General features: G+C 46.0%; 3 protein-coding genes across 3 annotated transcripts; all 3 read left to right on the top strand.

Moving 5' to 3' along the window:
• The first annotated feature begins 5,408 nt into the window (after positions 1–5,408).
• LOC134038584 (immunoglobulin superfamily member 1-like) lies at positions 5,409–6,767 on the top strand. Its single transcript, XM_062484056.1, has 3 exons — positions 5,409–5,438; positions 5,522–5,840; positions 6,193–6,767. The coding sequence occupies exons 1-3, from the start codon at positions 5,409–5,411 to the stop codon at positions 6,594–6,596; spliced, it is 753 nt and encodes a 250-aa protein (XP_062340040.1). The 3' UTR covers positions 6,597–6,767.
• A 77-nt stretch (positions 6,768–6,844) lies between these two features.
• LOC134036688 (sarcoplasmic reticulum histidine-rich calcium-binding protein-like) lies at positions 6,845–9,021 on the top strand. The gene is made up of 3 exons (XM_062481730.1): positions 6,845–6,975; positions 7,122–7,269; positions 7,421–9,021. Exons 1-3 carry the CDS (start codon positions 6,972–6,974, stop codon positions 7,902–7,904), a joined length of 636 nt encoding a protein of 211 aa, XP_062337714.1. The 5' UTR covers positions 6,845–6,971; the 3' UTR covers positions 7,905–9,021.
• Positions 9,022–10,628: 1,607 nt separating this feature from the next.
• LOC134036507 (leucine-rich repeat-containing protein 3-like) lies at positions 10,629–13,541 on the top strand. The gene is made up of 2 exons (XM_062481495.1): positions 10,629–10,779; positions 12,055–13,541. The coding sequence occupies exon 2, from the start codon at positions 12,117–12,119 to the stop codon at positions 12,909–12,911; it is 795 nt and encodes a 264-aa protein (XP_062337479.1). The 5' UTR covers positions 10,629–10,779; positions 12,055–12,116; the 3' UTR covers positions 12,912–13,541.
• Positions 13,542–15,081: the final 1,540 nt, after the last annotated feature.

Here is a 15,081-nt window from a genome sequence, read left to right as displayed (position 1 = left end):
AAAATCCCGGAATCTGGCAACAATGGCTTTTGCGTCATTACGCCTATTGAACGCGCACATTTCAAAAATGCTAATCATTACGTTCTGCTAGATGACGGTAGAGACATGAGTAAAAGAAAATGTGCAAGCGGTGCTCAAAAGCGCCGCAATAAACGGTTGTCTGAACAAGCTCGAGCAAAACACCCGAAGATTACACACTTATTTAGACCAGCCAGAGAGGAATATTATCAACACCTCCACAGACGAAACACTACCGCAGCTGCAGGTAGCTAGCAGCAGCACGTCTTCACCAGCAACCAACAATAAATATACTTGCTTAGCCTACTTATTGGCAAGAATAAATATTTTCCTTTCCGCGACATCCGACGGGTTTCCGCAGGACACCTCACAAATAGGCTGCTGTTGTGCTTTTGTTGTTTTTAAACTTTTTTATTTCTCTTTGGGTTTAGCGACGCCACGACCGGCAGCTTAGCCTATGCTTTTGTCTGCCTAAACAACGCGTATGTTTAGGGACCATCAACAAATTACACATTTAAAATTTCAAAAGTCAATAGCTTTTCAACAACATGAACTAGGAAAATTGAAGGAAAATGTGAAAATTATGTTAAACTGATCAAGATGTATCCATTCATGCTGCACAGCCTTTACTTTGTTCATTTTCATCTCACACTATTTTCAGTGAATGTTTCAAGATTTCAAACTTACATTTTACATTTAGTCATTTAGCAGACGCTCTTATCCAGAGCGACTTACATTAAGTACAGGGACATTCCCCCGAGGCAAGTAGGGTGAAGTGCCTTGCCCAAGGACACAACGTCATTTGGCACGGCCGGGAATCGAACTGGCAACCTTCAGATTACTAGCCCGCTTCCCTCACCGCTCAGCCAACTGACGCCCCTACTACTTCAATAGCTTTTTCGTCACGTGACCTGACGTCACGTGACCTGTAATCCTCAAACTACTTTGAGAGTGTTCACTGACTATGCATTCATGTTGCACAGCCTTTACTTTCTTCATTTTCACCTTATACTATTCCAGTGAATTTTTCAATATTCACCCCATCATGAATGTAACTTTAGTCAGTTTAGGGAGTCAGTTGGCTGAGCGGTGAGGGAGTCGGGCTAGTAATCCGAAGGTTGCTAGTTCGATTCCCGGTCATGCAAACTGATGTTGTGTCCTTGGGCAAGGCACTTCACCCTACTTTCCTCGGGGGAATGTCCCTGTACTTACTGTAAGTCGCTCTGGATAAGAGCGTCTGCTAAATGACTAAATGTAACTTTAGCAGTTACATATTACTCTTTTTTCATTTTAATTAAACAGGAACACCTATGGAAAATATGTTGTGTAGACAAAATAAACAACTGTATTTAATTGTTTGGTAAAACCTGAGGTCCCAGATTGGGTAACCGTATTCTACTGCAGGTTTATGCTGCAGCTGAGTTTGACCCTGTGTTAATCAACATCTTCAACATTTCCCTAGACCACTAATGCAAAGGGCTTCAAAAACACCATTATCTTCGTGCACATATCCACAAAGATCTCCTGCCTCAAAGACCACAGCCCAAATATTGTTTCACTCAGAACCAGTACTCAGTACCACAGGCAGCCATCTTGGGCCTGGGTAGTCCCTCCCCGAGAGCCACGTACCGCCCCTCCACCACACATCCTCTCGTGATGCCACACCATCTTTCACAGCAGAGTGCATCCATCTTTCACAGCACAGACTGCATCCATCTTTCACAGCAGAGTGCATCCATCTTTCACAGCAGAGTGCATCCATCTTTCACAGCAGAGTGCATCCATCTTTCACAGCAGAGTGCATCCATCTTTCACAGCACAGACTGCATCCATCTTTCACAGCAGAGTGCATCCATCTTTCACAGCACAGACTGCATCCATCTTTCACAGCAGAGTGCATCCATCTTTCACAGCAGAGTGCATCCATCTTTCACAGCAGAGTGCATCCATCTTTCACAGCAGAGTGCATCCATCTTTCACAGCACAGACTGCATCCATCTTTCACAGCAGAGTGCATCCATCTTTCACAGCACAGACTGCATCCATCTTTCACAGCACAGACTGCATCCATCTTTCACAGCACAGACTGCATCCATCTTTCACAGCAGAGTGCATCCATCTTTCACAGCACAGAGTGCATCCATCTTTCACAGCACAGACTGCATCCATCTTTCACAGCAGAGTGCATCCATCTTTCACAGCACAGAGTGCATCCATCTTTCACAGCACAGAGTGCATCCATCTTTCACAGCACAGACTGCATCCATCTTTCACAGCAGAGTGCATCCATCTTTCACAGCACAGAGTGCATCCATCTTTCACAGCACAGAGTGCATCCATCTTTCACAGCAGAGTGCATCCATCTTTCACAGCACAGACTGCATCCATCTTTCACAGCACAGACTGCATCCATCTTTCACAGCAGAGTGCATCCATCTTTCACAGCACAGACTGCATCCATCTTTCACAGTACAGACTGCATCCATCTTTCACAGCAGACTGCATCCATCTTTCACAGCACAGAGTGCATCCATCTTTCACAGCACAGACTGCATCCATCTTTCACAGCAGAGTGCATCCATCTTTCACAGCACAGAGTGCATCCATCTTTCACAGCACAGACTGCATCCATCTTTCACAGCAGAGTGCATCCATCTTTCACAGCACAGACTGCATCCATCTTTCACAGCAGAGTGCATCCATCTTTCACAGCACAGACTGCATCCATCTTTCACAGCACAGAGTGCATCCATCTTTCACAGCAGAGTGCATCCATCTTTCACAGCACAGAGTGCATCCATCTTTCACAGCACAGAGTGCATCCATCTTTCACAGCAGAGTGCATCCATCTTTCACAGCAGAGTGCATCCATCTTTCACAGACAGAGACATCCATCTGTAACCGGGTAGCTTTAGGACCCAGGAGCTTTTAGGCAACCAACCGGCTGCTTACTTAATTAGGCCCGCCTTGGTTTAAGTGTAATGGAGGAAATTGTTTGCTGTGCGGTTTACCTAACGCTGTAGGCATTGGCTCCGTGCGATTCAGGTAGGCTAGCAACACTTATCACATTCGTGGTAGCTCGCATTTTTACCTGGTGTTAGACATAGTTTGATGTAGCTTAATGTTTTTACCACTTAGTGACAGCCTCCTCAGCTTATTGTTTAGGGGTTATACCTCTTTTCAGCCTTGGTTGTGTTGGGCTTATTAACATGGAGAATAAGTTTGCAAAAACAACGACTACTTGCTTGTTGTGGACTATTTTTCCAGGTATGTGTAGGTGGCCCAGCTGAGCCGGACAAGCAGTGTGGATGTAGTGAAGCACCTCAAGTCAATTTTCGCCAGGCACGGCATACCAGAGATTCTAGTCACCAACAACGGGCCCCAGTTCGCGGGAGCTCACATGACAGCCTTTGCCACGGAGTACGAATTTGAGCTGCAACGAGCAGCCCAAGATACCCTCAAAGAAAGGGCGAGGCCGAGCGTGCTGTCCAAACCATCAAAAACCTGCTGAAGAAAGCAACGGACCCCTACCGTGCGCTGCTGGCTTACAGGAGCACTCCTTTGAGCAATGGCTTCAGTCCGGCCCAGCTGCTCATGGAAGAGGGCCACAACATCATGGCCACCAACAAAACTCAGCAAAACTTGTTCTTGCTCCGGCTTTAGCTTATGGATATTCGGCAGCGTTGCCACAACGGACCGAATGGCTTCGCTCGCATCTTTCTCCGCCGCCATTACGGAACTACAACACAAACTAGCGCACGACATCAACATCATCGTTCTCAGCCACTGCCTCTGTTCGCTGATTGGACAGGTAGAAAGTTAACCGGAGACATCTGACTTACGTACCTCATGCCCAGACGCAGTACAGAAGCAAAATCAATCAATTGAGCGGAAGTACGTAGGAGGGCAGAGCCAGGCTAATATTATGAGTCCTTATTCTGCAAAATGTCTGAAACAGAAAGGGGCATCTTCTCTCGACAGTAAACTGCAGACCATTTCCTTAGAGTGTATATGAAAAAAGGAAGCTTTGTTTGTGGTTTGGGGTACAGTTTAACAAGCCTTAGCAGAATGGGTTCCTGTTTCTAGGAAAATAGTCTGTAACTTAGATCTTCGTATAACTTCATCTGTCATCAAGATGTTAAGACACCTTCTCTCTGTGATAATAGGTGAGTTTGGGGATTGTAAATGTTTTGTATCGTACTTTAAGCTGTTTCCTGTAACCTCCCTTTTGTCCAAATGTTGGCTATTTTCTTTGCTAATGTCATCAAAGGCACCTCAGAAACTGACTTGCAACTCCTACGGTTTCAGAACACATTCTCTTTCTTTATTCACACTGCAAAACCTGTAAGCTCATAACTAATAATTTTGCAATTTAAGTTGAATGGGCATTATTGCAGTGCACTTGCATTACTGAGTCAAATGTTTCAAAGCTGGTTTATCCTATTTAATTAGGCTAATCGAGGCAATGGGTAACATTAACTTTTGGTGTATTAATGTCTAGAGGGTGTGTACCCTCTAGTCAGACAAATAACCGTTTTAAATAAACAGTGCCAGTTTTCATATACATTTAGTCATTTACATATACATAATCCATAAGATGACATAAAAACAGGATTGGCAACCATCTTCATAAACTATACTCAACTTCACCAATAGAGTAATGTGAAGTGTATTTAAACACATATATGTTAAAAACGAGTTTTGTGATCCAAGTTTCAGTATTTCAAACATGTTGTCAAAGTGTGAGAGCTGATGTCGTGCATCAGTATTATTCACACCACAGTCTTGGCCTGATAACTGCTCAAATTAATAATTCTGGGGAGGGAAGAAATAAGTAATCTCATGGGCACCTTGTCAGATTAGATATGAACTGGCTCAATCTGGCTGATCTCTGTCTCTACAGTGTCCGGGTTGTGCAGAACAGGTGAGCACAATCAATAGTTTTATAGATTTAATAGCATGCAGTTTTTAATTTGTACCGTTTTATAGTCTCCAGCAATGGCTGTGATATAATATGAATTGGTTTTTGTGTGATCCTTCCAGTCAGTTTGTAGATTGTGTTATCTACCATAACTATGCTTCCTTCTGTCTCTACCTGACAGGCAGTGCCCAGGTCAGACTGGTGAATGGAAGGGGACATTGCTCTGGCAGAGTGGAGGTCTATTACAACAACGAGTGGGGAACAGTGTGTGATGATGGCTGGGGTTTGAATGATGCTGAGGTGGTGTGTAGACAGCTGGGCTGTGGAAGAGCTCTAAGTGCCCCAACAAATGCTCACTTTGGTCATGGCAGTGGGAAGATCTGGTTGGATGATGTTGGATGTTCTGGTGGTGAGAACAGTCTGACACAGTGCTCACATATAGTATATATAGGACCACATAACTGTGGTCATGGAGAGGATGCTGGTGTTAACTGCACTGGTAAGGAAAAAGCTCAGCTCATGGCTTACTGACAGGCTTCATGACAGCCTACTAGACATCTAATCTATCCCTTCCTCCCGTAGCAACAAGGTGTTTTTCTCTCAACAGACACAACACCCCATCTCTCCATCTTCCCGGCCCACTCTGCCTTCTCTCCTGGAGAGGACATCGTCTTCACCTGCTCAGTCCCCTCCCAGTACAGAACTTCAGCCACAGTTCACCTCCACAGGTCTGGAGCATCCATCAGATCTGAGACGATTGGTTCAGGACAGTCCAGAAGCACCTTCACCCTGCCCAGTGTGGACTCATCAAACCAGGGGAACTACAGCTGTCACTACCAGACTCAGATCAATGGCCAGACCATCACCAGCCCCTACAGTGACTCAGTCAGCATCATCATAGGTAATCGGCCAGTTAAACATTTCATTACATATCAGCTCATGGAGGTTTTGGATTGTTAGAAGGATATTATTACTTTTACTGGTAATAAAAGGCCTTTTCTGAAAACAAACATCATGTCAACATCAGGCTCCCCAGTAATTCATTGGATAAGTGCCTGTATCATGTAGGCCTGGGCCCTTTGCTGGCTGCTCTCCCCCCCCCCCCTCTCTCTCTCCCTGCCTTTCCTGTCACACTTAACTTAAAAACTGTCCAATAGAGCATGACAAATTGCTCCAAAATAAACTTAAAAGAAAAGAGAAAAAAAGCAGTGATTGACAGTAAAAAAAGTCTGTGTTTCTGTGTTTCCTCCCAGTGAGTCTTCCCCCGCCCAGCATCTCCCTCACCTCCTCCCAGACCCTGCCCCTCTGGTGGACCCGGGGATCAGAGATCAGAGGACACAGCTTCTCCATCACCTGCTCCGTCTCCTCCCAGTATCCCGGAGGTTTCTTCTCTCTGCTCTCCTCAGGTTCCAGCAGAACCAACCCCCAGCCCGCCTTCAACCAGTCCGCCTCCTTCTCCTTCCCCAGCGCGGAGGACGCGCACCAGGGCAACTATAGCTGTGTGTACAGGGTCAACGTCTCCGGGCGGATGTTCTCCTCCAACTCCACTGAGGAGCTTTCAGTCACTGTCAGAGGTAAGGGAAGGATGGCTTTGTTACCTGACACACCTGTGTGGATTCCTTCTCCCTCCAAGGACCTTGGGATGTGTGTTTTTTAGCAGTCGGTGTAATTTAACCAGCTGCACTTCGTATAGAACGAATACTTTTGCGTTTGGAAATGTGTTGTCTTCGTGGGAAGTCTAGCGAGATGTTTGTGTGTCATGAATTACCGAAGCTTGGCAGGGGTCTGGTCGTGTGGAGGCTGTGTCTGGTGGAGTTTGAGATGGTGGTCGTTTGTCCATCCGTCGCCCACCTACAGTACCTGTCTGGTGTTTGTCTGTCCCTACACTCCCACCATCCACCTGGCAGCCTCCCTCATCCCCCTCCTGGTGTCGGTAGCTGTGGGTGTGGTCCTGCTGGTCGGCCTGGTGGCTCTCTTCCTGGTCTGCAGGAGAAGGAGGAGAGGACACACTCTCCAGAAGACCAGCTTTAGAATGCGTAAGCAAAGCAAACGTCCATCTCCACTGTGTTTTGGTTATCTCGTTGACGTGCTGGAAATCTCCGTACCTAAGAAGCCAACCTCTCTCCATTTAGACACTGTAACAGTCTCAAATACTGTACCTGCTGCCATGTTAACCATTTAGGTGACGCAAACCAATATGGAGGCAGAACGGCAGTAGGGGATGAAGAGGAGGAAGAGGAGAACGACTATGTCAATGCTGAGGACGACTATGTGAATGTGGAGGGCTTGACCTGTCACGACGAGTATGCAGATCAATTCAATGACCAGACGTACGTTAAGATCCCATATAGTCTGTTCACCCTGTCACGACTATACAGGTTTTAAAGACACATTAGATTTATCTGTGACAGAATGTGTAACTGTAATCACAGTCAGTGACTGATTTTAACACAACACTTTTGACGTCTTGTGTTTATTAAGGGACCGCAAAGCTTCAGGTACCGAGAACCAATATGTGGAAGAGGCGTCTGATGAAGAGGAAGATCATGATGATAATGACTATGAAAGTATTGATGATGTTTCTGATGCCAAGAACCAACATGGAACCATCAATGAGGAAGAGGATAGTGATGATGATGATGATGATGACTATGAAAATGTTGATGTTTCTGATGCCAAGAACCAACATGGAACCATCAATGAGGAAGAGGATAGTGATGATGATGATGATGATGATGACTATGAAAATGTTGATGTTTCTGATGCCAAGAACCAACATGGAACCATCAATGAGGAAGAGGATAGTGATGATGATGATGATGATGACTATGAAAATGTTGATGTTTCTGATGCCAAGAACCAACATGGAACCATCAATGAGGAAGAATATTGTGATGATGATGATGATGATGACTATGCAAATGTTGATATTTCTGAGGAGAATGTTGATGGCATACAATATTAGTTCTAATGGATAGTGTACATGACTGGACATTGTGTAAAATCTGCAATAGTTGTAGATCTACAACTATTGCATATCTATATGCCAGACTTCAGACTTCTAATGTCTTACAGCGTGTGTGGTGTGATGTGGTTTCCAACATGCTGCCTATATCACACAAGCAGAGGTAAAAAAAAAAAACATTTGAATTTAAAGATCCTGTAAAGTAAATTCCATGTTTTGCTTCTAAGTACATTATATACGTGTGAAATGAGTTCCTGAAAGCATGTGCAAAGCGCTAAAACTTTGTCACACTGAAATGTGGAATTAAACCGAAGAACAGTTTCTCTTCCGTTTTCAGATCAGGTTTTAATGGGCGGAGCCAAAAAAGGCCCTATCTACGTCATTTCGCCCTATCTACGTCAGATCACTGAATGGCTCCTCCTGCTGTACTGTTATTGTAGCCTACATCAGCTAGCTAGCTAGCTTCAGGATGTCTCCCACCACCCGCAACTGCATCTTCCCTGGATGCAAAAACTTCAGCTGCGCTGCAACACTATTTAATTTCCCTATTGATGAGGAAAGAAAAAATAGGTGGATTGATTTTGTGAAGAGCCACGCTGATGGAAAGCTTCGGATAAACTCCAACAGCCGCCTTTGCAGTGGATAAGGGAGTCTGCTAAATGACTAAATGCAGTGACCATTTCACAGCGGATAGTTTTAACATGGACCAGAGACAGACGGGGTTCGCGGACACACGGCTTCTTTTGCAGCGCGGAGCCGTACCGAGCATCGCCCTCCCGGCCGTTCCTCCTCAGGTCGCACCTGGACCATCCACCGCCGCCAGCAGTTCAACACTCTGTTCTGTGTGCTTATTATAATTATACTAGATAACTTTTCCAGAGGTATCTCTGCTATGAGTTAGTGCAAACCGATAAATTGATATTAGGCTACTCGGTGTAGAATGATGGTATTTTGATGAAATGGTAGCTAATGTGTTAGAAGTAGCCTAGTTGGAGAGCTCACTGTCTGCTGTCTCTGGTGTCCATTTTTACTGTTACAGCTCATGGGAACATTTCATTTATATGCATCTGTATGTTTCACTCATTGAACAAATAAATTCTAATTCTATACGGTTTTGTTCGGCTTGACATAGCGTCCATTATCTGGGTCGGAGGTAGGCACTAGGCAGCGAGGGGCGGAGCTTCAGCTCCTTCAGGCGACACTTTACAGGATATTATAAAAAAAAGCTGATGTCAACTAGGCTATATTGTGATACTGCTTTGATTTGGACACAATTCAAATGCCTTTTATTTTCTTTAACTTTATGATGCTTTTATTTATCCATGCCTTATAGTCTACACCTCGTTTCCTGTTCATCAGTAGTGAATGCTTATGTCACAACCTATGTCACAAAAGTTGGTAATTTACATTGTCTGATACAGCGCAATATAGCACATTGCATCAATTGTTTTAAAGCGTGTAATGTATTTTCTACATAATCTTTATCAATGTGTGCAACATCCATTACTGTTTGCAGTAAACGTTGTTTTTAAACGTGAAAACGTAAACGTAAGTAAACGTGTTTGTTTCATCAACCCTGAACTGACAGCCTGTCGTTCTTTCTTGTGCGCGTGTTGGTCTGCATGTGATTAATCAGGAACTATATTCCCGCCTTGCTGTGACGACGGCGACCCTATGATTTTGCGAGGCGAGAAAATGTTCAGCTTGAACACCTCTCGCGCCTCTCTTATCCTTCCTGAGCTCGAGCAACAGTTTACTGAAGAATATATGGGGGTTTCACCGTAACTTAAGTGGTTCTGATTCAGGGGCGGTTTTAGGCACGGGCGGACCGGGAAGCCGCCCGGGGCGGCATTTTTTCATGTCACGTGGGGGGCGCACGAGCATAAAATAAATAAATAAAAATCTCTGCGCTGCGAAGCGGTTTTCTCTTTTCTATCATTTCACTGTGTGGGGAATTGGCAAATTGGCGCCCCCTTCAGGCAGCTGCAGGCACCCCTGCTTGCTGAGAAGGTGCCGTGCACAGAAGCTGTGTGAAAAAAAGGGGAGAGGGACAGACAGCTCACCTGACTGGGTCTCCCAAATGGAACGGACAATTTATAATATTATAAATATAGGCCTAAAGTTCCTGCACATTTTTGTTTTTTTTTTAATTGTGTGAAATGGCGAATTAAAAAAAATGGGTATAGGCTAACTTGTTAGCCTTTTTGCTATGATGCTTGCTATGCAACAACAATATTTCGGTTTTAACTCAACAAACACGAGATAACATTTCACCATAATAGTGTGCTTTGCAACAAAACTGTTACAAGTTCAGTTATTATTTATTTTCATTATTTAGGTTAGGCCCTGTAATTAGCCAGGAATGTTCAAATCTGTAGGTAGTTTCAAAGACGAACATTTGCTATTATTTATAACTATATTATATATATTATATTATATATATATTATATTTCGTGACAAAGTATAGTTTAACGTCATAACTAAAAGTGTTCCTCCCTAAAAGTTATAATATAGCATGTAATAACAGACATTTAGCGTGTAAGGGCATGTTTATGTAACCCTCCTATTATGTTTGGTGTCAATTTGACCCCAGGCTGTTTTAGCTGTATAGAACATAATCGGTCTTACCACAACAGCCTTTTGATTTCAATGGGGGAGGGGGGGGGGGGGCGCGAAGGGCGTCTCGCCCTGGGTGTAATTCAATGTAGAACCGCCACTGTTCTGATTCAACAAGTAGTCTAGTGGCGATCTCCGGGAGAATGTTATGAGGTACCTGAGTGGCACAATGCACGCAGATCCTCGCGCAACCGAAAGAGAAGCGCTCTTTAAACCGAACTGAAATATGTGCCGTTTCCCTATTACAAAAGCTGAAGCGGTAAGACAATGTCGTTTCGAGTACCCCATATTTCATGTATGCATTCATAGGCTATTGTACACAGCTAAATATGTATCGCATTAAATGTAACCGATCGTGAAGGACTGAATAAGTATGTCTTGTGATTTGAAAAGTTACAGCACTGTCCAAATATGACGCTGTGCATATTCTACGTAAATAATTGGAATTCTAACTAAATGGTTCAAAATGTCATTCATAATTTGTATATTATTGATAATAATGTATGCCTTTTGCCGACATAAGTCAATCTTTGTGCACTGCCAACGTGCACAATCAAGCCTTTAAGAAATCCGTGATGTGATTACTCATTTCTTCTCCTGTGTTTCCCTGGTTGTCAGTCAGTGTTTAAATCCTTTTTTTTATCTGCTACGTCTCCTACAACCCACGAGACACGGTGGCTCTCTGGTCGACCTGACAATATTAGCATCATAACAGTGACCGGGATATCCATCACTTGGCAAAAGCAGAGCGCGAGATCGATAGCGGGGATCAGAACAGTTCTGCCTGGCGCCTAATGACGCTCTCAAGCTCGCGGCTCATTAGAGTACATACCCATTCCTCTACTGTACTGCATCAGAGTGCAGAATCCTCCATTAGGGTTTGTAGGAACCCCGCTAATGATCCGTCCCACGGATCTTCCTCCGGTGCTCTCTAACCACTGACAGAGTGGTTATACGGAGCACCAGAGAAACCTGTTTCTTCTAAGCTTCCAAGGCCAGCGTTTCTCGATTACCTTAGGAGTGATCTATAAGAAGGGACAGTGTCAGTAGCAGATTCCTGCTAGATTCCGGCCGGAGGCTTTTTATCTGTCATCAGTTCGGATGACTGACTCACTTTCAAGTACCTTCCTTCATTACAGCTGGATCGAGCTGTGTGTCTGTGTGTGTGTGTGTGTGTGTGTGTGTGTGTCTGTGTGTGTCTGTGTGTGTGTCTGTGTGTGTGTGTGTCTGTGTGTGTGTGTGTGCGTGTGTGTGTGTGTCTGTGTGTGTGTGTGTGTCTGTGTGTGTGTGTGTGTGTGCAGCTGTGCTCTGCTAACCACCGTCCCTATAGTAGACAGACCTTACGACACAGTCATTACAATTAACCCAGTGGCTGTCTCTGAGCTGGCATTCATTCCGGGCTCTTCCGTAGGAATAGCTGTTATTATGGCCGGGATGACACGCTGGTATTACAGACTAGAGGGTGTGTTCCTGCATCGTGCGCTCCGCTGTGTCTGTCTCCTCTGAGTGAAATGTGCGTTGATCTGTTCTTCATATCTTGTCCCGACAGTTGAAGGATCCTCGGTTGTGTCCCCGTCTCTCCTGTCCCGGTTCACGATGCCTCTGGTCTGGCTTCTGATGGGCGTCGTCACCACCTTCCTGCTCCTCTACGATCCCGGGATGACCTCGTCCACGGCCGGCCAGCTGCGCCTACCTCTTGACTGCAGGGACGCGGCGCTGGCCGGCTGCCTCTGCTCCGCGTCTCCCCCCGCTGGGCTGAGTGTGCGCTGCAGCGGGCTGGGCCTGGCCGCCGTGCCCCACGGCCTCCCCAACGCCACCCGCCGCCTCTACCTGGACGGCAACCTCCTCACCTCCGTCCCCGCCGACGCCTTCGCCGGGCTCCCCCTGCTGGCCGAGCTGGACCTGTCACGCAACCAGATCGCCAGCCTGGAACCCGGGAGCTTCCGGGGGCTGGCGCCCACCCTCCGCTTCCTGGATCTGTCCCACAACCGCCTGACCAGCCTGGAGCCCGGGGCGCTGGGAGGGCTCCGGGCCCAGGCCAACCTCACCCTCAACCCCTGGCACTGCGACTGCCGCATGCAGGTGGCCATGCCCCAGCTGGACTTGGACCCAGCCTCACTGGCCGGGGTGGTCTGCCACAGCTCGGAGCCCGAGGAGGTGGGCGCCAGAGGCGTTGCCTTGGTGATGCTGGCGTCGGAGCTGGACCTGTGCGCGGTGTCGAAGCGCACCACCGACATGGCCATGCTGGTCACCATGTTCGGCTGGTTCGCCATGGTGATAGCTTACCTGGTGTACTACGTCAGGCACAACCAGGAAGACACCAGGAGACACCTGGAGTACCTGAAGTCCCTGCCCAGCCGACAGACCTCCACGCTCAGCACCATGGTGTGATCTGCGCGAGCAAACGTGCTGTCCTGGAGGAGAATGTGTGGTCACCCAGACTTATTGTGTAGCATAGGAATCCAGGAGTTTAACGCATAGTTAGGAATGTTCTGGAATGTCAGCACGAAACGCGTAGGTTTTATTTAAATGACATATTTAAGAATTGACTGACTTGTGACTGTTTCACTGTTGACTGCCTGGGCATTCTTGGGCTGGAATGCACGACATCTTTGACCCCCCCAGAGCATCGCCAGATAATCGTAAGTTGAAGTTTAATAGAAAGAGACATTTGTTGTCAATTTAGCTGCTATCACTGAATGTTTAGATTTTATTTTACGAAAAAAGTAGATCCTGGTTGCACCTCATATCGTACTGTCAAAAAGAAAGAAATGTTCATGAATGTTACCTCTAAACCGAAAATGCTTTCACGTTTGTTGATAACTCAAAATGTATATCAATGTCACGAAGAAGATTATTTAATAGCTAAGTCCTTAATTCAGTTGTCTGACCAAAAACAGAAAGCCCACAGGTGTGTTGGGCAGGATTATAAATCTTCTGTAGCAACTATGTATGTCTGCTGAGACAAACCTGAAACGTACAAATACTTGCAACAAAAAATAAAACCTATTTTTCTCCCTCTCTAATCTGTCTCATTCACACACACTGCCTTCGAGCTTTGATAGCGAGGATGTAGCCTCGCCCTGATCATCAGTTTGCCTGTTGATGGACTCCCTCCTGCCCTCAGTCACTATGACGACAGGGTCGGGGGGGAACATGGACGAGTAAGTGTTGCATTGGTCTCAGAGGATGGACTCAAATCCGCTGCCCCCTGAACCTTTTATAGACAAACAGCTCTCTGGCCGGTCTAAGTGCCCAGCCTCCCAGGGCAGAGCTGGACCTCTGCTGTCCCTGTATGCGTTAGTCTGTCAGCGCCCAGACCGCAGCCTGGCTAATGGTCACTGGGACATGAAGTGCACAGTCTCCCGATGTGACGCTTCCTGTGTGGGCTGCAGTCACACACAAATGAATGCATTTGTTTTGGTCTCCAGCCTAGTTGACCCATTTGTAGCGAGGACGTTTCCAACAGCAGATGTGCGCGAAATACAAATACACACAAAACTGGTTCTAGTTTCTATCTTTGTTAACCACTTGTCTTGTTTGTATTAGCACAGATTGACACAGTACTCCCAATTAGAAATACTGAATTGTGGACAATTAAATACATTTTAAAAGTAATGGGACGTAGAAAGTGTGGTTTGGCTTGAGTATCTCATGCATGAGAAGCCTTTCGAAACATAAAGGGTCTTTGTAGTCGCTCTGGATAAGAGTGTCTGCTAAATGACTAAATGTTGTAAGATTGACCTTATTGTTGTAGCAGCAATCCTGACATACAGCCTGGAAGCTGTAGATCCTGTAGGGAGCATTTGATGAAACAATGTCACATTATTATCTTTCTGTCTGTTTCTCTCTCTCTTTCTCTCTGTTTCTCTCCCTTTCTCTGCCTTTCTCACTAATCTCCCCACCTTCTCAAACGCCTTGTGAACAGTTTGCTTGATTTTTCTCTCCAATCAACCTTTTCTTCTGATTGCAATCTCCAGCTGCGCACGACAAACTGCCTTTGTGTGTGCGTGTTTGTGTGTGTGTTTGTGTGTGAATTTGCATTCATTCAGAGCCTTTCTACTAAGGCCCCGTTAGCGCCTTCCTCTTTGGACCCGTGGAAAGAACCGTGACCAGATCCTGAAGTGCAGACCCAAGAGCCATAGTTTGAGGAGTGAGACCAAGGCTTCAGGTCCAAGGCAAGGTCACGCTCAGCATCCACAGATGGGAGATGCTTCAGCTCAAGGCGGAGACTGCATTGTCCTTTGCGTGGATCCTGGTCTCTCTCGCCGGGGACAATGAGCACCCTTCGCACACCTCCCACACATTGGCATGGCTGCAAAACACAACAACTGCTCAGCGTCTTAGGTTGGATTTCTACAAGCTTTCTATGCTCCCAAACGTACAGTTGTGTGTTGCATATTTACAGGACATCCCGGTGTGTGTGTGTGTGTGTGTGTGTGTGTGTGTCTGCGCTGGGATGGGGCGACACAAACCTGGATCGGATCCCTGTGTGTTGGATCCACAGTATTGGAAAGAGAGAGAGAGATAGGGGGAGAGAGAGAGATAGGGGGGGAGAGAG

This window comes from Osmerus eperlanus, chromosome 2 (genome assembly GCF_963692335.1).
Source record: "Osmerus eperlanus chromosome 2, fOsmEpe2.1, whole genome shotgun sequence".
Taxonomy (NCBI): domain Eukaryota; kingdom Metazoa; phylum Chordata; class Actinopteri; order Osmeriformes; family Osmeridae; genus Osmerus; species Osmerus eperlanus.
The sequence above is the reverse complement of the archived record's forward strand: the minus strand, read 5'-3'. Positions and strand labels throughout refer to the sequence as shown.